We start from the raw sequence: 23,651 nt of genomic DNA, 5'->3' as shown, positions 1-23,651 counted from the left end.
GTCTGGTTAAATAAGTATTTTTTCATTCATGGCAAAAAATGGAGTTTTACTTTTTACTTTTGTACTTTATTACAATTGAGAAGTTGTGCTTTTTTACTTTTACTTAAGGAAAGGAGTTGAAACAGTACTACTACTTTTACTAGAGTATTTTTTCACGTAAGTAGCTGTACTTCTACTTAAGTACAGAATGCCAGTACTTTTGCCACCTCTGGTCAGTATTAACTGGGACACATGTGATGCATACGTGTAATACATCTGGGGCAGCCACTGGGGCAGCAGGTTGTTACAGAGGGGTTGCCAGTTCGATTCCCTGCACTGGCGGAGAATTGTTGACTGATGTGTCCTTGAGCAAGGCACTCAACCCTCCCATTTGCTCCTTGGGTGCCTGATACGGCGAGCCCACTGCTCCTAGTATGCAGCGTGTAATGCATGATCTAGTGATGGGTTAAAGGCAAAAGATGAATTTTGGTGTATGGTGCATGTGCATATTTTCATGTGTGAACCTCTACTGATAAAATAAAGATTATTCTTCTAATCTCTGTCCATTTGTTCATTTTTGCTTCAGACTTCAGAGGAAGAGCTGTTTGGGAACAACGAAGAGACTCCAGCCTTCAAGGAGTTTCTCAGTGTCCTGGGTGACAACATTGAACTTCAAGACTTTAAAGGGTGAGGATCTAGAAAAGAATTAGAGAAGAGGAGGACTAATAAAGGGGCACCGAATCATAAAAACACACAATAAGAAACAGTGAAGATGTAGTGGTATTTGAGGAAATTACAGTAGCGGTGCATGGGTGTGTTTACTGTAACCCTGGAGGTATGTGTCCTGCTGTGTTGTCTCAGTGTGCAGTCAGGATAAAGTGCTTAGTGAAACAAATCCGAGAAAAGAAAGTGCCGCATGGACATTTAATCAGAGCTTGAGAGCTGTGCATTGTATTTTTTCTCCCTGGAACATCCCATTAAATCATCGTAACCCTCATGACTCTTACTATTTAGCTACTGACTCCTTAAATTACAGAAATTACAAAAAAATACACAACTGACATAAAATACACAAAATACAACCCAATGCTATTAGTGGAGTCGTGGAGCCACACTGAGAACACGACATGTGTGTTTTGATCCTTTGGCAGGTTCCGTGGTGGGCTGGATGTTTCCCATGGACAGACGGGATCTGAATCTGTCTACACTGTCTTCAGACAGAGGGAGATAATGTTTCATGTGTCAACCAAGCTTCCTTTTACTGAAGGAGATATCCAGCAGGTACAGCCTACATTCTGATTCATTCATCTGTAAAGTCAGAGCAGCTTCGGCTCAAAAAAATTCAACCAGTAAAGTGAGATTATTAACCCATAACAACCCAAACAGCCACCAGCAACCAAAAGCATCCTGTGGATCCACTAATCCTATTAATACATGTAAATAATTGGTGTAAAATTCAGTTTGTCAGCTTCATATCCTCATCAGATATGACCCATTTGGACATTCAGAGACTCCGTAGTGAACGTGGAAACTCCGTCGTCTTCTACAATATTGATTCACCAGTAAAGCCCATGGAGTTGGATCAATGACAGTGGATGGAGACACTTGATTTTACATTCAGTTATTGATAAATTAGCTGAAAAAGTACATTTTTCTTCAGTTTTCTCTGTTTCTGATGTAATAACAGTCAGCTTTAATCTGAGCTTTTATGAATCATGATCATGATCAGTAAATTAAATACAGGAAAATACCTAATTTACGGTGAAAAAACACAAAATAAGGAGAATAATACTGTAATAAAAGGCAGTTTTAATGACTATATATAGAGAAACATTCATTCATTTTGGAACTGCCACAGAAATAGCACTGGGTCTTTATGGGTTAATGTGGACCCAACTGCTCTAACTACTTCGAAAGCTGTCTATTCAAAATGATAACTCCGGGTTTCTCTTTCCTTTTTTGGAACAATGTCTTTGATGCGTCTCTGCTCACACAGCTCCAGAGGAAAAGACACATAGGAAATGACATTGTGGCTGCAGTCTTCCAAGAGGAGGCCACACCATTTGTTCCAGACATGATAGCCTCCAACTTCCTCCATGCTTATGTGCTGGTTCAGGCTGAAAACCCCTGCACAGATCACACAACATACAAGGTACAGACACTCCTAAACCATTATATTAGGTGGTTTTTGTTGTCATAACCTTGAAGGTGTTGTAGCGTAATTATTTTATTGCTTTAGTTTTTTTAATAGCCTGAAAGTATTCTTGTTTATATTGATTATTATGAGTTTCCTTGTCCGCTGACTACTGGCAGAAAGAAAACAACACACAGATGTATAACTGTAGGGCTAACAGCAGAAACAGAGACACAAGGGACATGATGATTTATGCACCACAGCATGTCAGTGTGTGATCTAAAGTTTCATTCAGACACTTGTAATCTGCCATGTTTCAATGGTGGTACTGTGTAAATATAATTTCCTTGATGCCGTCAGGTGTCTGTTACAGCGAGGGAAGATGTGCCTCCCTTCGGACCCCCTCTACCAAACCCAGCAGTCTTCAAGAAGGTGAGACAAACTGGAAACACACAACAAACATCTGGACAATGGAACTCATTAACAATCTAATGTTTAGGGATATGCATAACCAATCGAGTAGTTGAGTTTGTCAGTCAAAAGGTAAAAATAGTTGAAATCTGTCTCGTCTTTCAATCAGAAACTCTTTTTATTCTTTCTTTATTGATTGCCAGAAATGAATGGCACAGTTATAGAACATTAAATTTGGTATTATTATAATAATAATAATAATAATAATAATAATAATAATAATAATAATAATAGGTTTTGCTGAATGACACTCACCATGCTGTTATCTGCCCAAATATACAGACATCCACAGCTGACAAAAACAAAATACAGAATAGTGATAATGGACAGATAAATTTGAATGCTAATAATGATTCAGGATGAACTTCTGCAGTATATTACAAAAGTAATTAAACAACCAATCCGGCTCATTTTTAGGGGGGATGAGGGAAAAGCCTGTAAAAGTGTTTCAAAGTGTTTTAACCTCTACATTCCCACCACTTCCAGTCACCATTTTGTTGCCAGTTTCTACAATAAAACCTTTGTCAATATATGCGTGCTAAATCTTGTTATAAAGCTCAGATTCTCCACAAATGAGTTGCTAACTTTATTTTACAGTATTCCTGAGCACCAAAACATAATTAGTGAAATAATCACCTTGATAGCGTTCAAAGCTAATGGGATTTGCTACCTGTTTGGTGTCATAGGGTCACATTAGTGGTCCATCCCATGATTAATCATATTCCTTATCAAGATGGGTGACAAAAAAACAAGGAAAATAAGCAGTTTCAGCTAAATTCAATCTGATGTAGCTCAGGTTGTATTTTAGCCATATCCTACAAAATAAATAAATACATTTTTGGCCTGTGGTGCTTCAGTTGTAAGCTTTGGAAGTTGGTGTGGAAAATAGGTGAAAATTAATACAAATTAGGTTGGAAGGAACAGGTTAAAAAAAAGGTGAGCTAAAATTAAATGCTATACTTGTAGTTAACCTACTTCTTGTCTGGTCAGTTTTTTGCCCCACCCCCCAATGGGGAGAAAAGGGGTATTGTTTTTGGTTCAGTTTGTTTATTTGTTTCTATGTTGGTAACACTCTAGCAGTAAAACTTTTGGTTGAATTCGTACCAAATTGGGTTTATGGATTGCCAGTGACCAAGAATAGATTCGATTACATTTTGGGAACAGTAGGTCAAAGTTTGAATTTTTTATGAATTTTTCAAATCTCTTTTTTTCCCAATTATTTATAATGGGCAAAATTTCAAATGTCTGCAGCAGCAAAACCATAGGTTGAATTCATACCAAATTGGATGTATTGATTGCCAGTGACCCAGAATAGATGTGATTACATTTTGGGAAAAGTAGGCCAAAGTTCAAATTTTTTATGAATTTTTCAAATCTCTTTTTTTCCCATTTACTTATAATGGATGAAATTTCAAATGTCTGTAGCTGCAAAACCATTGGTTGAATTCATGCCAAATTGGATTTATTTATTGCCAGTGACCCAGAATAGATGTCATTAACTTTTGGGAAAAGTAGGTCAAAGTTTGGATTTTTTTATGATTTTTTAAAATCTTTTTTCCCCCGTTCACTTATAATTGGCAAAATTTCAAATGTCTGCAGCAGCAAAACCATTGGTTGAATTCATACCAAATTGTGTTTATTGATTGCCAGTGACCCAGGATAGATGTGATTACATTTTGGGAAAAGAAGGCCAAAGGTCAAATTTTTTATGAATTTTTAAATTCTTTTTTCTTTTCCCATTTACTTATAATGGGCAAAATTCCAAATGTCTATAAAAACATCAATTTTGTTTCAATTTACTTCAAACATGCTAAATAAATAGAGGCAATTGATACGCTGATATCAGCTTACGTACGAGGGCCGTTCAATAAGTTCATGGCCTCACCCAGAACAGAACAACACAGACTGATAATTTATATTTTATTTTTCAACATAATCTCCATTTACAGCAATGCACTTGGTCCATCGATGTTCAAGCATCACTATCCCATCACGAAAGAATGTAACATCCTGTATTATAACAACCAGTATTTCTGGGTGAGGCCATGAACTTATTGAACAGCCCTCGTATATGCATGATGACATCAGCTCGATCAATGTCAAAATAAGCTACAATATGTGTGAGGGGCAGGGTTTGTTGTGCCTGGGACCACTTGTTTTTATATTTATTTTGCACGTATTAGTGATGATATCCAAAATCATCTCCTAATCGACTTACACTGGCTTGATTATTCAACTTAAATTCAGAATCAACACTTTGCTGTTTTACATTGAGTAACATAGACTATTTCTTTGCTAAGCTAAATGGCTAATCTATCATAAGTAACTAAGTTGTGAAAGTCACTTTTATGTTCTCAGCTGCAGAATAAGTGTCCCTAAATCTGACATCATCACATATTCAGTTTGATAAAATGACTTTCTTGTTACAATATTCAGTGAAAACCAGGCAAGGTTTATAGGTCATACAGAGAAAATTTGAGACGTTAGGTTGGTACAGTTCCTTAAAATGTGCTCAAATTTAGTCTGTGTAGTGCTGATAAAGGTCACCTTTCCTTTACCTTCTCACTGCCTTCCAATTTTCATTTTCTCTCTCTCTGTCACTCTGTTTCTTCTCTTCAAGGGCCCTGAGTTTAGAGACTTCCTGCTGACAAAGCTGATCAATGCTGAAAACGCCTGCTACAAATCAGACAAATTTGCCAAACTAGAGGTGATACACACAGGCGCACGTACACACAAAGAGCTCAGTCACTTTCCATTTTCTGTCATTATCATCACCATCATTTTTGTGTGTGTGTATGTGCATCAATTCATCACAGGGACGAACGCGAGCTGCACTGTTGGACAACCTTCATGATGAGCTGCACAGGCAGAGCCAGGCCACGCTGGGTCTGGGCCAGGCCGGAGAGGACGACAAGCTGGAGAACGGGGGACACGGGGGTCTTCTAGAGTCCTTCAAGGTGAACATAAACCTGGACAAATGTTTAAGTCACACTTATTTAACCCTTTCATGCATAGTGGTCACTACAGTGGACAGTTATTCTACAGCTGTTCTCTTGTACATTTATGGATTTTGTTGTTTTATTTCCATATCAGCTAATACAGTGGATATGCTTATGCATCATCCCATACACTGTAATTCACACCATTACTGTAAATTTGCTCTTCTAGATAAACCTGATCTGCACTAACATGTTTGAGTGTAAAAAAAAAAATTCTATTTGTTATTGGACTGCAATTAACTGTTTTGGGGGTTTTTTAACAATTTTTTTTTTTTCTTTTTTTTTTTTTTTTTCTTTTTTTTTTGCATAGTATCTCCATGCAGGTATGTTAAAATGTGAGAAAACATCAGGTTAGCAGCATTAAACATGTTTTTATTTCAGAATTTTCATGCAGTATATCAGTAAATACATGTTTCTTTGCTTCTTTAGCTGAGTGGACATTTTTGTAACTCCATGAAAAATAGGTTTATAATTTTTTTCTTTTTTTTTCATGCCTTAAGAGGAATAAAAACACTCAGAAAAAAATATCTTGATTAAGGTTCACATAATTCATGCATGAAAGGGTTAATTATTAAAAATCATAGTGTTTGTTGTGTATGTAAGTGTTGTGTTGTTGTTTGTTTTTATGTTATATAAATATCATAGATTTGCACACTGACTGAAGTTGCTCAACTAATGTTCTTGCTGTGATCTTCTGTACTATGTTCAGCTTTGACCTTATAATGTGTGTGCTTGTGTAACCGTCTATATTCATATGTGTGAGAAAATGAATGCCAACACTGCTGTGTGCTCTGAAATATTACATAACAATATGTACTAGTAGTCCCCCTTCTTTCCCATACACTATTTTATCCAAAACTTATTTTAATCGGACCTTTGACTGATATTAATGGGGCTTTTATTCTTCGCAGGCATTATGGACAGCAGCTTTGCACTTTCTGCAGTCGGCCACAGGGGGCGCTGTTCTCATTGCTGCATTAGCACTGGCTGTGTATTACCTCTCTGAATTACTGTAAATATGGCAAAGGCTTACCACAAAATAAAAAAATATTTGACATGATGTTGTTTGTCTTGATGCTTTCAGAAAAAAAAATCAACAAATCGTATGTCCAGAAATGAGAGTAATAATAATAATAATAATAACAATAATCATGCTACATTTATTTGTAGTTTTTTGTTCCCATTTCTTTTGTTTTTACTTCTGGCTGGAATTCATTATGTACTAAAAAGAACTTAATATATTGAAACTAACTATATAATGTCAGAAAATGTAGAGCAGTACAGTAACAGTACATTCATCTACTCTACCTACTTGGCTTCTCTTTTTGTTAACTGCGCCCTCTGGTGTCTGTCTTGTGCAATAGCATTTAGTTTAATACACAAATATATATGACATCAATATTACAATTGAGGTAATTACTCAATCTTTTCCAACCTATTCTTTATTTTACACCTGTTGACTAATGTGTTTTACTCTCCTCTGTTTTTGTCCTCCTCCTGGGCTCAATATCCACTTATTCCTCTTCTTTTCTGCTCCTCCTCTTTCCTCCAGAGGGCCATGCGCGTCAGAAGCCACTCCATGGAGACTATGGTGGGATCTCACCGTCACAGGAGCCCCGGTGTAGGAGGTGGGGTCCCAGCAAGCCTGAGTGGAGGAGGACTGCCCCAGAGTACCAGTGAATGTACTAAGAGTACCTTTACTGTGAGTAATCAGAAGAAAGTGAGTGGGGAAAGAGAGAGGGGGGTGGTCAAGGTTAGTCAGGGTGGAATAAATATGTTTTCAGCTCTTTCTGTGGTAATCACTTGGACACGTGAAGAGGTTTTTTTTTTGTTTTTTGTTTTTTGTTTTAGTTTATTTCGAATATGCAACAAGACAAAGTAATCTTACTTAGTCCTTAGAAATAAAACAGGTAGTAAGAAGTCATGGAAGAAAACAAAAAAACAAAACAAAATACTTATTCATACACATGATTTCATTGGCACATTCGAAAAGGAGTGGGAGGAAGTATAACTTATTTTAAATTAATATTATTTAAAATAAATGTGTTTACATTTATTTTATTTATTTAAAAGTAAAATCAGTTCTGCCCAGAGATCTGTTTGAAACTGTGATCCATGCTTTTGTAACTACTAGACTTGACTATTGTAATGCACTTTATGCTGGGTTGAGTGAAAATGCACTTTCCCGACTGCAGCTGGTCCAAAATGCTGCAGCTCGGCTTTTAACAGGGACATGGAAACATGAACATATTTCACCAGCTTTAGCTGTACTCCATTGGTTGCCAGTGCGTTTTAGAGTTGATTTTAAAATTCTTCTATTTGCTTTTAAATGTTTGAATGGCCTTGCCCCCTCCTACCTGTCTGACCTGATCCACCCCCACCCCCACCCTCGTGCTCTCAGGTCAGCAGATCAGCTGCAGCTTGTGGTTCCAAAAACTAATAAAAAGAAGCTTCGTGGGGACCGTGTCTTTTCTGTTGTCGCCCCAAAGTTGTGGAACCAGTTGCCCTTAGTTGTTAGACAGGCTCAGTCTCTACCTGTCTTTAAATCACGTCTAAAAACGCACTTTTTCTCATTGGCTTTTAATCAATGAGTGACATGTCTGTTTTTTGTGCTGTTTTTATCATATTTTAATTTGTCTTTGTTTTTATGATGGTTGTATTTTGTTGTTCGTAGCCCGTTTTACACCCTGTGTTATCACTAGTTTTACTTACTTATGTACTTATTTAATCCCTTGTTTTATGTTTGGTGTACGGCACTTTGGCCAGCTGTAAAGTTCTTAAAGTACATTATAAATAAAGTTGGTATTTATTTATTTATTTATTTCTAAATAAATATTTTACATTTTATTTCAAATAAAGTTATAAATCTGAAACTGAGTCAACTGAAGGAGAAACTTCATTTTTCTTCTGTTTCTCAGCCTCCTGTGTTGTCAGCCAAGTCTCCTCTAAAAAGTCCAGTCAAGCGGCGCTCCGGTCTCTTTCCTCGTCTCCACTCAAGCACAGATACGCCATCAGATAAACACACACGCAGGTAGGCATTAGGACCTCCATACTGTCTGTATTTAAATGTAGGCAGATGGATTTGAGACTAATGCTCTTTCATGTGCAGTGACCAGAAGCCTGTAGAGATCTGCCCACTGTCCCAGGAGGTGAGGTCAGAAACCTCATCCAACCCCAGCTCACCTGAGATCTGCCCCAACAAAGAGAGGTAAGACTGGGACATTTAAAGATCTATGGCTGAAATCAAACAGAGGAAAATGTTTTTGTGACTAAAATGTTGACAAAACATTACAATGTAATCAAACTTTTTTTTTTTTTGCAGACCATTTGTCAAGCATAAGGAGTGCAGCAGCACCAGTGGCAGACCTAACATTTCTCGGTCTTCATCCAGCACCAGCAGCTTCAGCAGCACCACAGGAGAAACAGAGGCTCTGGAAGAGCTGGAAACGGTGGGTCCATCAAAAGAAACATTTGATGTAAAATTATATACCTATGTGCAATGTTCCCAAATCTTTCATTTACACTCCAATGAGGCTGTCTAAAAAAAAAGAGAGAGTAAAATCAAGAAAATGTTCTTAAGTGCCTGTTACTCTGTGATCTGTCAAAGCACCATGGATGAAATAACCCATAATTACCAAGTATCAGCTAAAAGAGTGTGTTAAATGTCACATCACTGATTATGATTATAACAGCTGCACTCACTTGCTGCGTCAGATGAACACGAGGCTTCACTTGGTGTCTTTTTAGTCATTTTGGTGTTTAGTTAGTTTACTAATAACAGTATTGCAACACGCCTCGATGCCTTTAACTACAAAGCATCCTCTCAGGTCTACATCGAGTTGAGTTCATCCTCATTTACTTGATTTACTGATCCTCTTTATTTCCTTGCTGACCTCCTCCCTCATTAACTTTGTGTTGTCCTCTGCTCCATCCGCCAGGCGAGCCACCCCTCTATATCATCCTCCTCTGCCTTTAGCCCCGCCCCCAGCGTCGACAGTCAGGGATCAGGTACCCCTGTGATCATGTGCCGCAGCCCGACAGGTAAATCATGAACATTAGAGATACTGTGTTCAGATCCAACTGACCAGAATAATGGAGTGGATATCTCTTTGTGCATGTCCTTCATTTTTGTTTCTATTTCCTTCCTTTAATATTGTGCAGATGGGAAAAATAAGACATCACCAAGGTCAAACTTGAAGTTCCGTTTTGACAAAATGAGCCACTCATCCACAACTGTAAGTGTTTATGTGACACATTGAGGATCTTTTAAAGAATTGTTTTATAAACCACTGCAGGGAGGCTTAAGGAAAAAGTCTGTCGCTGATACATCCTGTCCATTTTACACACACCTCTTTATCTCTACATCACTGTAATGTCATTGAAATAGTTAAGCTGGTGTTGGGTAACAGACCCACACTGAAAGATGCATGCTGTCAGCACTCACTCTCCTCTAACTGGCCTCCCTGTTCACTCTTGTCTCTTTCAGTCCGAGTAGCTTTGTGGAATGGACATAACAGACTTGCACAACAAAGGGACAGCACGGGCTGACGGAGCTGCAAAAAAAAAAAAAAAAAAAAGAGGAAAAAAAAATCACAAAAACAACCATGAAATCACTGTAGAACCACTTCCCTAAGCCAAGGATTATCTGAAAACAAGTACCAACTACACCAGAATCCCCACACACTATTAACTGGTGATACTGTGAGTGTATAGTGACAAAAGGTGGTTGAAACATTGGCTCTGGCTTCGTTCTTTAACCAGCCTTAAGCTGCAGAAATCAGTGAATACTTTACCAACGTTCCAAGTCGTTGCATATTTGTTGTTAATTGTTTGCATCTCAAAGTCTTGGCATAGCAGTAATACTGTGAGTGTAGGCTGAGCGAGACTCCGCCTAAGCTTTTTTTTTGCCAACATCTTGTTTAATTGAGAGAAATGAAAGCACAGACGGATGGTGGCGTGAGACTGAGACTATGGCCGATCTGTTACTATATCTACACAGAGTGGAAAAGATGTCTAACGTCTCTCCTGTCAGACATCAGGATATTTCCTTTTGCCTTTGCCCTTGGATGGTACATCTGGCAGCAGTTCCTCTATTGCCCAAAAAAGTACACAGGCACACATGCACAGTACATACTCAAAAACACAGTATATAGACGTACAGTAGCAAAGCCTTGGAGGGGACACACTCGTCCACTCTCCTTGCATATGAAGTTGCTTTTTGAGGGACCTTTGATTTCCTAATGCTTTTGTAACCTTGCTAGCTGCTGCATTGTGTACACTGCACTATGAACATGACATTGCCAACATTCAGTACATATAAACACCATTTCAGAACTGGTAACGGCTACTTCAAATCAATGAAGTATCCCTGAAGTGCTGGATTTGTGTAAAATATCTCACACGGGGCACAGAATGGGACACTGCCAACACATTTTGCCATAAGCTTATTTTAGCCAAAGCTGCGCCTTACAATCTATTAAAGCCCTTTTAACCACTAATGTGCTCTCTCTCTCTGTCTCTCTGTCTTTCTCTCACCATGTGAGGGGAGGAGAATCTTCTAGATCTGATTACAGCACAGTTGTGGGTTGCAGATCAACGCCCACATTTGCTGAAAATAGTCATTGCACTTGCTAAAAACATTTCACCTTCAAATACCTCCCAGTGAAACTTGCTAGCTTCGTGTATCTGTGTTTGTTTGGTGGAACTTTTGAACAGAGTTTAAAGTTTCCATGGCTGAGCATTTGAGCCAGAAACAATGGCTTAAAAGTACACGCTCCTGGTTTATTAAACCTTTGAACCACCTTTGGCAAAAACACTTTGAATGTGAACTTGGAGCTTTTTTTTTTTTTACTAGTTTTGATTTATGCTTTGTTGGTTGTACTTATATGTCTCTCTTAGAAGTACATTGCAAAGCCAGTCGCTTACAAGCACAACAGGATAATATGTCAATATCTGTACTCCTCTACTATATTAGAACATTAGAGTGGAGCTGCACAAACTGGAGATAGTAAAGTGTTTGTATAATGAAATAGCATAAAGACACAGGTTTTTCCTTTGTGACCAAACAAACAGACTGGCTGGTCATTGGAAGAATGTCTATGTACTCTAACTATGTAGAGAACCATTCCTGTTGCTGATAGGTTTGTTAAAGCGTTTGTGAGACTGCTGCTTGTTCACCCAAAATCCACTTTTGTAATTAAGGTGACCTTATAACTTCGCCAGGAAGATGTTCAGCTTCTTTCCACCTTACTTCCCACAGGTACGTTAGAAGTATCTTTAACTGGACTAGAAACAGATGTGTTGAGTCACACACACTGTGCACAGTTAGTGTAGACATGTGATAACGTCGAACAAGGGAATCAGGGACAGAAATAATCTGGTTAGAAACGGGAAGCTCAGATGTCATTTAGTTTGTAGCAGGTATCGCCTAAATGCCCTGCAGCCTTTTCTCTGTTAAAATGCTTAATTTATTAAACGATACCTTCTTTTGCATTGATGTCATCTAAAAATGTAACTGCAGAGTATGCTAATAAATACAGTGAAATGATAACAGGAAATATATTAATTTAAAAGATGTCTACACAGGTATATGTATATTTCGTTATGTAATGTGCCATTGAGAATTTATTCTAAAATAAAATGTTGTATTTTGTGTCACTTATGTGTACGTTTTGTTTTTTTTTTTTTTCTTTTACAGTCTCGTATGTTTTAGGAAATGTTTTATTTATATTGTTCATGATCAACACAGATTAAATGAATTAAACAGCCTAGTTATAAATGCTTTCAAGATTACAGCGAGGTCTGTTTTACATATTTAAATAACCACATTTATATTCATATCACAAAAGTTATATTACAGAAGTTGGACTCAATATGCACATTGTCACATTGTAAAAGATACCAGACATGTAATGGTCAAAATACATTATCAATACTAAAATTCTATAACTACCCCGCCCCCCAAAGGGGAGGCAAGAGTTATTGTTTTGGTTCAGTTTATTTCTTTGTTTGTGAACACTCTAGCAGCAAAACTGTTGGTTGAATTCATACCAAATTGGGTTCATAGATTGCCAGTGACCCAAAATAGATCTGATTACATTTTGGAAAAAATAGGTCAAAGTTCCAATTTTTTATGCATTTTTTTAAATCCCCCCCCCCCCATTTTCTTATAATGGGCAAAATTTAACATGTCTAGCAGCAAAACCACTGGTTGAATTCATACCAAATTGGCTTTATAGATAGCCAGTGACCCAGAATAGACGTGGTTACATTTTGGGAGAAGTAGGTCAAAGTAAAAAAAATGTTATGAATTTTTAAAATCTTTTTTTTCTCCCATTTACTTATAAAGGGGCAAAATTTCAAATGTCTATAAAAACATCAATTTTGTCTCAGTTTACTTCAAACTTGGCACATATATAGAGGAAACTGATTTGCTGACAGCACCACATGCATGATGACATCAGCTGGATTGATGCCAAAATAACCTACCATACATGTGAGGGGCGGGGTTTGTTGTGCCTGGCACCACTTGTTGTATGTTGCTTGTTCACAGTAACATTCAGCAATTATATTGACTTATTAGTTCAAAATACAATAAGTCCATATGTTGTGTCTCCTTAAATTCTCAAAAGTCAAAAAGTATTTCACCAAAAATTAGGAAAATTCAATCAGGAAGTACTTTTCACAGACAAAGAGACACAAAATACTTTACAAGAGTCAAAAACATAAAACCGAGGGTTCCACTATTATCGTTCAGGTAAATCTGACTGATGTGTAGACTGTGGACTGTGGAGGCTCTCTGGTGGCTGCCTGTTGCCTCAGGGCATCCTGGGAAAGGTCTGCATACACCACCTGTAACAGATCGCATTTACAAAGTTAGTGAAGCACACACAAGGTCATGCACACAAAAATGGAGAAATTTTCAAGGTTAGGCAGGGGAAGCACAATGATTAGGGCAGTGTAAAGGGCATCCTGTCTGGAAAAGGATATTCACACACCTCAGGCCTTTGCTGGCGCTTGAGTGGAGCTGTACAAACAAAGGGAAGAAAAAAAAACCCACATTACTGCTGTTGTCATATTATACACTTATAGTCTGACCACCGAGTCCCAAATCAGTTATGACACTGTGTAAGATGTAAATAAAAATGGAATAATGTAAAAAAAAAAAAAAAAAAATGTATGAACCCATATTTTATTCATAGTAGAACAGAGAAAACATGTAAAAACTTTAAAAACCTTGAAAACATGGAAACATAAAATTTTTCAGGAAAAAATAATAAAGTAACTTTGATTATGGTAGCAGTAAAACATATCAAAACAGACTGGACAGGGCCTTCTTTATCATTATCTATCATCTTTTATTTTTTTAACAACATTCTGTTAATGTCTGGGAACTGAGGAGACCAATTGTTAGATTTTTGAAGAGTAACATTGCTTGTCTCATTCTTGTTTGATACAAGATTCAAGATTCTTAGCAGTCCTGGATCTTCTATGTCATTTTTTTTAGTTTCATGATGCACCAAATGTATTCAGTTCGTGAAGGGTCTGGACTGCAGGCAGGCCAGTTCAGGACCCAAACTCTTCCACTACAAAGCCATGCTGTTGTAACAGACGCAGTATGTAACAGACGTGCGTATGACATATGTGTGCATATGTCACTCTAAAGCACATGTGTCAAACGTGCGGCCTGGGGGCCAAATCCAGCCCGCCAAAGGGTCCAGTCCAGCCCTTGGAATGAATTTGTGAAATGCAAAAATTACACTGAAGATATTAACAATTCTTTTAGTCAGGTTCCACATTCAGACCAATTCAATCTCAAGTGGGCAGGATTCAGTAAAATACTATCATAATAACATAGAAATAATGACAACTCCAAATTTTTCTCTTTGTAAATGTAAATATTTTTATGTATTTACACTAAAACAAAGTATGATTTGGCAAAAAATGTGAATAACCTGAGCAAATATGAACAACCTGAAATGTCTTAAGAGAAGTAAAATTTTAACAAGATTCTGTCTGTTACTAAATGTTTTGTGTATTTGTAGATCCACTGTGATCTGTGAGTTATAATGTACAGTACATGTGGAAACAATAAACTGATATTGTTAAAATTACACTTATTTTTTCAGTTTGTTCATGTTATTCACATCTTTTGAAAAGGATCGTTTGTAGATGTAAACCTTTTCATAATGTAAATGTACTTTTTTTACTCTAAAACATAGAGAAAAGTTTGGAGTTGACATTATTTATGTATTGTTATGTTATTATTTTACTGGTTCGGCCCACAGCAGATCAAATTTTGCTGAATGTGGCCCCTGAACTGAAATGAGTTTGACACCCCTGCTCTAAAGCCTGTATTTATCTTTAAGAACTGATGGTACTTTTCCAAATGTGCAAAGTGTCCTTTCCATTGGCAGAAATGCACCTTCATACCATCAAAGATACAGGCTTTTGAACTGGTGACAAACTGGATAGGCCCTGACCTCTTCGGTCTGGGGGATGTTGTGTCCACAGTTTCACAAATGAATCTCAAATTATAATTAGTCTCACAGAGCAGCTTTAAACTTTGCCAAAGTCCATATTAAATAAACTCTTGCCAAGAGAAGATGGTGGAGTATCTGAAACATTATGGCGAAAGTGTTCCAGAATTTGTAGACATGTTTGGTTTTTTTGCAAATTGATGAACCTCTGCTTATCTTTACGTCTAAAATGTTCTTTTCTACTCAGTCATGTTACTGACCTGTTGCCAATTAACCAGATTAATTGTAAAATTTTCCTCCTGTTGTTTTTTTTTTTTTAATGCCACTAACTTTTCCAGGCTTTTGTTCCCTTGTCCCAACATTTTCCTGCCATTGAATTCTCAACAACCTTATTATTATTATTATTTTTATTTTTTTTTTTTTGTTTAGGAAATTTCACATTTTCTCTGCTCAAATATTTGATATATTTTCTAGGCTTTACTGTGAATAAAATGTCAGTTTAAGAGATTTACATTTTACACACTGTTCCAACTGTTTTAGAATTGGGGATTTTAATGAACAACCAGAGGGTACCTCTTTTAGACGAAGCGCTGCTGTGTTTCTGGGGAACAGGACGTCGAGGCGGAGGATGAGGAGCCATCAGGTACTGTCGGTCTCTGTGTACAACTACAGGCTCGGTCACAAGGATGTTCTGAATTCTGGGATGTGGCTGAGACTTGACCTCTGAACTCAGACAATGAGCCAGTCCCAGAATAATAGGAAAACACAGAGACGCAGCCACACAAACTAAAACCCTGTGCAACATTGGCCTGTGAGAGGAGAGAGCTGAGGATGGAGATAGAAATACAATTAGATACTCTGATTCAGTTATTAGTCTTAAAATATTATGATTCATCCTTCATATTCAGTGTTGTATTGTAACAACGTAATAATACTTTACAGTTGTACTCAAGTATGTTTATTCCATTTACTTTCCCTTTTACTTCACTACATTTACTAACTCAACTGTATACTTCTACTCCCATACATACTGAATGCACAGTATTGTTACTTGTTACAAAAAAATTAAAGGAAATTTGGTGTTTTCACCTCTGAGATTACCAGTGACTGCTACAAAATCAGGACGCTGATTGTTATTGGGCCTGAACACGTAATGAACAAGTGCAAACGATGGTTCGCACTCAACCTGTGGGGAATCTGTTGATGTTAGGGAGAGCTGAATGAAGCTATGAGATAAAATAGGTTGGTACTATACCGATGGCTTAGACTTTGGATTCCTTGTTTACGAAATGTAATGAAGGCTCCATGTTTTGAGGTGCCACATAAGCTTCATAGTTTTCTCTTTTTTTCTTCTTCTCAAAATTCTGACATTTATAATACCAGCAGTAGCCTACTTCTGTTTAGGTTTTTGTGTGATATAGGCTTCATTTTCCATACTTTGACTGCTTGTCTTTTACTTTACCATGTTTTTAAATCCTGGATAAATTTTATAATATTCTAAATGTATTTATTTATTTGTTTATTTGCCTCAAACTTTGAAAGAAAAAAGAAAAAAAGAACTAAACAAAATAATAAAATCAAGAAGTCAATTACATATGCACGCATCAATGGTCATTAACGACAGAAAAAGTAACGAAATACAATAAATTTAACATAAGTGTACATATGAATCAACTCATAAACACAGTTTGAGAAGGGACAGAAAGAAGCAAAGGCTAATCTAATCCTGCCCTCATCCTTACTTTCAGTGTCGAATTCATAACCGAATATATTTCCTTCAATAGCTATCTATCACATTAAATTAGAAAATTCAGACTGCCTTTGGTTGTTATTATCATTAACTCGTACTTTTGCTTTCTTTACTTGAGTACATTTAATTGTATATTAGATATATATGTATATTAAATATTTTACTTGGTATAATTTGATTTAGTACTGTCCGATACTGAGTCATTTTATTATGCCTGGTTTTATTTCAAAGCTAACCTTGTAATGTTATGTACGAGGGCTGCTCAATAAGTTCATGGCCTCACCCAGAAATACTGGTTGTTATAATACAGGATGTTACATTCTTTCGTGATGGGATAGTGATGCTTGAACATCGATGGACCAAGTGCATTGCTGTAAATGGAGATTATGTTGAAAAATAAAATATAAATTATCAGTCTGTGTTGTTCTGTTCTGGGTGAGGCCATGAACTTATTGAATGGCCCTCGTATATGTGTATATATTGCTTACAGTGGCTTTTGTTTTTCTTTTACTTTGTTCAAGGTTTTTCATCTATCTCATCGCCTATATTAATCTATTTCAAGCTATCCTGAAAACGAAAATAAACATGATAAAAAGAAAAATGGCCTGATGCTTTTGAGTGGAATCCAGTTCAGTGCTTCAGTGTGAGCCCGTCCCTTTTCAAGTGTGGGAGAACTTCTCAAAAACCAAACACACTTGACAACTTGATATACTTAAGTACAGTAAATACTAGATACTTAACCCTTTCATGCATGAATTATGATTACCTAAATAAAGATTTTTTTTTTCCTGAATGTTTTTATTCCTCTTTAGGCATGAAAAAAACTATGTGATTGAAATGTTTTTATGAATCTATTTTTCATGGAGTTACAGAAATATTCACTCAGCTGGACACCATCCGTTTAATTTTTGAAGCAAAGCAACATGTATTAACTGACATACTGTGTGAAAACTATGAAATAAAATCATTTTTGATGCTGCAAATCTGATGTTTCCTCATATTTTAACATACTATAATACTAGTTATTACTCACTCAGATAATATGCAACAAAAAAAAACTTTTTGTTTTCAAAGAAATTTAAATTACAGTCTAATAACAATTAGCAATTGATCTACACTCAAATATGATACTGCAGATCAGGTTTAGCAAAAACAGGAACAGTAATGGTATGAATTGTAATGTATGGGGTGTTGCATAAGCGTCCAGTGTTGGTTGATATGAAAGTAAAACAACAAAATCCATAAATATACAAGAGAACAGCTGTAGAATAGCTGTCCACTGTAGTGACCACTCTGCATGAAAAGGTTAAAGACTGAAACTTGAGTAGTATTTCAGTTGGTACTTCTACTCAGGTGTGACTTTCCAGTACTTTGTACAACACTGTTCATATTTCTTCCCTTTACATACCTGCAGTGATGTTCACATACTGCAGATGTCCCTGGTCGCTCTCCCCTTCGTGCCATTTAACATTGCATCCATAAGAACCTTCGTCTAATTGGCTGACGCTAGGAAAACTCAAAACAAGGCGTGTCTGATTGTCTGACAGATGCAAACTAGTCAAGTGATGATGTGCAGTGCTTTCAACAATGCTGAACTTATCAACTGTTGAATTTCTCCAAATCCAGGTGCCGTTCCAGGGGTCTCCACAGTGCTGGACCACACATGACAGTGACAGACTTCCCCCTACTGGTACATAAAAGCTCTCTCGTCTGTTTAGAACCGCCTGGCTACATTCTTCTGCACCGATACCTGACAGATGGAAGATTCATTGAATGTCATTGAAATAAGTGACATAAATAAAGTTTAGTGACATATATGAGACATTGGGGGCATAGTATATTAACATCAGCAATGTATTTTAGAAAACACTGTGTAAAAAACTGTCACTAGAAACTGAAATAGTTCATTATCACTTTCACATTTGTTTTCTGAAACTTAGATTTCACACAAGATCATGTTTTTAATGAAAATATTACTTTCAAAATTTGACTCAAAGGTGTTAAATGTGTTACTTACCAATTGACAGAATGCAGAGACAGCTGATAGCACGGAGGAGATAAACATACATGTCTAACTGAGACAAAGGCTCCTCACAGATTTTCTTCACTTCCTCAATATGGTTTAAGCCCTTTTCTTGTGTACATAGTGTAGCAACTCCACAAACTGCTTGTAGAAAGTGTAGTAGGTGCACTGTTTCTCCCACTTTCTTTTTCTCTTCTCAATAACCTCATTTCACAGGCTTTCCTTTATCCTGCTGTTCTCGTCTAACAGTAAGGAAGGAAGGAACAGCACACATACACACACACACACACACACACACACACACACATACACATCCTAAATTACAGGAAAACATGAACGGTAATATAAACTCTCCATGTGGAAAGGGGCCAGTTTTACTCTACAGCACACATACCCACACAGGCATATAACAACACATCACAAAAAATCAGAACAGCATGGAAAAGGCAAATTTAAAAGAAGGCAGTGATTAAAATACACTTTGACTTCTATATTAACCCTTTCATGCATAGTGGTTACTCCAGTGGACAGTTCTTCTCCAGCTGTTCTCTTGTATATTCATGGGTTTTGTTGGTTTAGTTCCATATCAGCCACAGTGGGCGCTCATGCATCATCCTGTACACTAACATTCAGACCATTACTGTCACTTTGCCGTTCTTGATAACACTGATTTGCACTAAAATGTTTGAGTGTAAACCACTTGTTTTTTGTTAGACACAAAGTTTTTTTTGCATGTTATTGCCATGAAATGAGTAATAACTGGCATTGCAATATGTAAAATGTGAGAAACATCAGAATAGCAGCATTAAAAATGTTTTTATTTCATTGTTTTCATATCACTTTCATACAAAAGAGGATTATGGCCACTGGAAAATAAAAAAAGGTGTAATATATATATTTGTTATTATTATTCTAAAAAAAAAAGTCAGAATTCTGACTTTAAACGCCGAATTTGGACTTTTTTTTTTTTTTTTCAGAATTCTGACTTTAATCTCAGAATACAGACTTTTTTTTTCAGAATTCTGACTTTAATCTCAGAATTCTGACTTTATTCTCAGAATTTGGAAACTGTTCTCAGAATTCTGACTTTTTTTCAGAATCCTGACTAATCTCAGAATTCTGACGTTAATCTCAGAATCCTAACTTTTTTCTCCAAATTCTGACTTTAATTTCAGAATTCTGACTTTTTTTTCTCATAATAATAAAAAGAAATATATATTGGACCTTAGTTTATTGTATTTTTTTTCCAGTGGCCCTAATCCTCTTCCGTACTTTCTGATATTGGGTTTTAAACACATTTTTCTTTACTTCAAAAATTAATTGCATGGACATTTTTGTAACTCCATGAAAAAAAAAAAATCAATCACATTGTTTTTTCATGCCTGGGGGGAATAAAAACACTCAAGAAAAAAATCTTGCCTAAGGTTCTCATAAGTCATGCATGAAAGGGTTGGAGACACTATAAATACAACAGACTTTACATTTTAGGTGGTTAGTTTCATTTCTTCATTTTTCACATTCATGCTGCGATACATTAAAAAAAAAAGCTGAAATAGGGTAATGGGTTCTAATAATTAGGTGATTATAATTATGAATTGGTACAAAAGGAGTATCCAGGAGTGATCTATCCATTTTGGGAAAAGATGATTCAAGAATTTTACATGTATTTCAGTAGATAAAGAGCAATGGTGCAAGTTTTAACTGAAGACAATGAATGATGAAAACCACTGCATCACTGAACCATCGTTCATCTATAGCCGACAGAGAAACATGGAATCAGTATTACTCTGGAAAACACTGTGCCAAAAGGAAGTCGTATGTTTACTGTGTCCAAAAGCGCTGTCGGCTTATCTGGGCCCAGAGGAATGTAGGATGGACCATCAGGTTAATCAGTATCTGGACTAAAGACAGAAAAAGTGCAGCTAGGTTCAGTAAAACAGTTAAGAAGCCAGGGTCATTCAGGGTTAGGAGGTGTGTCAGTTCTAATGGAAAAGGTCATTTGCACATCTGTGATGACCCATTAAAGTTAAAAAGTTAGCCAAGCAAAATCACAATATGTAAAAGACATGGCTGAAGAAGAGGAGGACTGGACGTTGGGCTGGTCTGCCTGCAGTCCCCAGTTCCCATTAGAGAATATAAAGGACATTTTGAAAGGATTTACACTGAAACAAAATATAATTTTGTAAAAAATGTGAACAACCTGAACAAATATAAACAACCTGAAATGTCTTAATAGAAATAAGTACAATTCTAACAATATTCTGCCTGATATTAAATATTTGTGTGTTTGTAGATCCACTGTGATCTGTACATTATAATGTACATGTATAAATGATAAACTGAGGCACAATATTGTTAAAATTACACTTATTTTTTCAGTTTGTTCCTGTTATTTAACATCTTTTAAAAGGATAGTTTGTAGATGTAAACCTTTTCAAAATGTAAATGTACTTTTTTCGCTCTAAAATAGGGAAAAATTTGGAGTTGACATTATTTCTATATTATTATGTTGTCATTTTAGTGGTTCGGCCCACTTCAGATCAAATTTAGCTGAATGTGGCCCCTGAACTAAAATGAGTTTGACACCCCTGACCTACTTAAAAGTTTATTAGAATCATGTTTTGCAGCTGAAACACACTAACAAAGACTTTGCACTGTGTAGTTTAACATGTGTTTACCCCTGATGGAAAGAACTAAAAGAACTCTACAAAGCTTTCAATGTTTTATTGCCTCAAGGATTTTTTGGAATGTGTTGCAAGAATCCAAATAGAAAAATTACCAATACTACTAATACTACCACTAATAATAATAATAATAATAATAATAATAATAATGATAATAATAATAATAATAACAAATGAATAAAAATCAAGAGGTGAAATGTTAAATAATGTTTAGTAAAATATTTTGGAGTAGTACAGAATTCTATATTTTTTAATTTTTATTTAATTTAATTTAATTTTATTTTATTTTAGGGTAATTTAATATAACTTCCCATCTATTTCTGACTGTTCAACCAAGAAAAAAAACCCAAAAAAACTGAGTATTTGTACATACTCAAGTTGGTGTCTGCTGGCACTTATTTAAGGCAAAAATGAGCATATATCTTGTTCTGTAAAATGTAAACAGTAAATACAGGTAAATACCTTATAAGACCAAATTCAAAATGCTTGTTGTAACTGCAGACGGTTCTATAGAACTTCAGTATCTCAACACTCTGTACATTTCCAACTTTCAGAATAAAAGCTGCTGGTGAATGATGAAGAGAAGAAAATCTGACATATGAATATTAGTGAGTAGATTTAAGGAACTGATTCTGACTATTCAAGTTTTATAGTTTTCTGTATTTTGACAGTTGTGTCCCACCGTAACTTTGGTCAGGTTATACATCATTTTACTTTTCAAACCGGACGTTTTAGACGGAATTACCGCATCTGATGAAGTTGGACTTTGGGTGCGCTCGTTTACCTTTCCTGCACCTTCTGTCACTCACATGATGCGTGGGAAAAACCGAGGAAGTACAAGAAGTTCTTCAGAGTTATATAATGTAGAACCAGTGCTTTAACCCTTTGTTTTAATGTTTGGCGATGTCAAAGCCGTCCCTGTTGTGCCTGTGAGGAGGATAACATGAAAATAAATACAAAAATGTAATGAAAGTTGGTCGAATAATTTAGTTTTGCAGCAACAGGAAGACATAGAATAAATAAATAAATAAATAAATTTATTCTAACATTTCGACACATGGTGATTAGTTTAATTACATGGCTATTGGAGCTGGATGGACACATGTACTATATAACCTATAGTGTCAAACATGCGGCCTGGGGGCCAAATCTGGCCCACCAAAGCGTCCAGTCCGGCCCTTGGGAGGAATCTGTGAAATGCAAAAATTACACTAAGTTATTAACAATTCTTTTAGTTCAGGTTCCACATTCAGACCAATTCAATCTCAAGTGGGCAGGACCACTAAAGTACTATCATAATGACATATGAATAATGACAACTCCAAATTTTTCTCTTTGTAAATATAAATATTTTCACGTATTTACACTAAAACAAAATATAATTTTGTAAAAAATGTGAACAACCTGAACAAATATGAACAACCTGAAATATCTTAATAGAAAATAAATACAATTCTAACAATATTCTGCCTGATATTAAATGTTTTGTTTGTTTGTAGATCCACTGTGATCTGTACGTTATAATGTACATGTATAAATGATAAACTGAGGCATGATATTGTTAAAATTACACTTATTTGTTCAGTTTGTTCCTGTTATTCGCATCTTTTGAAAGGATAGTTTGTAGATGTAAACCTTTTCAAAATGTTAATGTACTTTTTTCGCTCTAAAATAGGGAAAAGTTTGGAGTTGACATTAGTTATATTTTATTATGTTATTTTACTGGTTCAGTCCACTTCAGATCAAATTTTGCTGAATGTGGCCCCTGGGCTAAAATGAGTTTGACACCCCTGACCTATACACTTAAAAGTTTATTAGAAACACGTTTTGCAGCTGATTCTGACAAACCCAAAGTGTTAACATCAAACTTTGACAAAAAACTCCAAAAAAATCTATATTTATTATCATTATTTTATTTTATTTTTTAAATCAACTTAAACTATGTGGAATTTGACAAAACTATTCATTTAATGAACTTCATCCAGGTTCATGACATATAATGACAGGTTTTGTGTACCTGTCTGAACACGTGCAACCAAAAGTTATACTGAAAAAGAGGTTTTTCTGACTCACTGTATAAATCTGTTCAACAGTTCTGGTTCAGTCTGGTGTCATTTGCCTGTCTGGTCAGA

At 36.1% G+C, this 23,651-nt stretch overlaps 2 protein-coding genes across 2 annotated transcripts in view; one reads left to right on the top strand and one right to left on the bottom strand.

Annotated features, from left to right (window-relative positions):
* Positions 1-10,717, top strand: part of rap1gap2a (RAP1 GTPase activating protein 2a) — an 85,110-nt gene extending 74,393 nt beyond the window's left edge. Inside the window, 13 exon segments of the mRNA XM_030152066.1 lie at positions 566-666; positions 1,131-1,260; positions 1,976-2,131; positions 2,474-2,545; positions 5,205-5,291; positions 5,401-5,541; positions 7,136-7,285; positions 8,502-8,614; positions 8,693-8,791; positions 8,906-9,032; positions 9,522-9,624; positions 9,745-9,818; positions 10,070-10,717. Of these exon segments, the coding sequence (XP_030007926.1) occupies positions 566-666; positions 1,131-1,260; positions 1,976-2,131; positions 2,474-2,545; positions 5,205-5,291; positions 5,401-5,541; positions 7,136-7,285; positions 8,502-8,614; positions 8,693-8,791; positions 8,906-9,032; positions 9,522-9,624; positions 9,745-9,818; positions 10,070-10,078 (1,362 nt within the window). The 3' untranslated portion in view covers positions 10,079-10,717.
* Positions 10,718-12,884: 2,167 nt separating this feature from the next.
* LOC115431590 (uncharacterized) lies at positions 12,885-19,101 on the bottom strand. Its single transcript, XM_030152067.1, has 5 exons — positions 18,830-19,101; positions 18,221-18,562; positions 15,636-15,887; positions 13,581-13,609; positions 12,885-13,434 (listed from the first exon to the last, which is right to left on the bottom strand). The coding sequence occupies exons 1-5, from the start codon at positions 18,879-18,881 to the stop codon at positions 13,336-13,338; spliced, it is 774 nt and encodes a 257-aa protein (XP_030007927.1). The 5' UTR covers positions 18,882-19,101; the 3' UTR covers positions 12,885-13,335.
* Positions 19,102-23,651: the final 4,550 nt, after the last annotated feature.

The sequence above is a fragment of the Sphaeramia orbicularis genome, chromosome 13 (genome assembly GCF_902148855.1).
Source record: "Sphaeramia orbicularis chromosome 13, fSphaOr1.1, whole genome shotgun sequence".
NCBI classification, from domain to species: Eukaryota; Metazoa; Chordata; class Actinopteri; order Kurtiformes; family Apogonidae; genus Sphaeramia; species Sphaeramia orbicularis.
Note: the sequence above shows the minus strand (reverse complement) of the source record. Positions and strands in the feature narration are given on the sequence as shown.

What these genes read in the sequence shown, in the direction of transcription:
- LOC115431590 (XM_030152067.1), bottom strand. Translation starts at nt 18,881, where the DNA reads ATGTATGTTTATCTCCTCCGTGCTATCAGCTGTCTCTGCATTCTGTCA. An exon ending in TCTCTGCATTCTGTCAATTG is followed by an intron (nt 18,563 to 18,829) that starts GTAAGTAACACA and finishes TCCATCTGTCAG; the next exon opens with GTATCGGTGCAGAAGAATGT. An exon ending in CAGCGCTTCGTCTAAAAGAG is followed by an intron (nt 13,610 to 15,635) that starts GTACCCTCTGGT and finishes TTGTTTGTACAG; the next exon opens with CTCCACTCAAGCGCCAGCAA.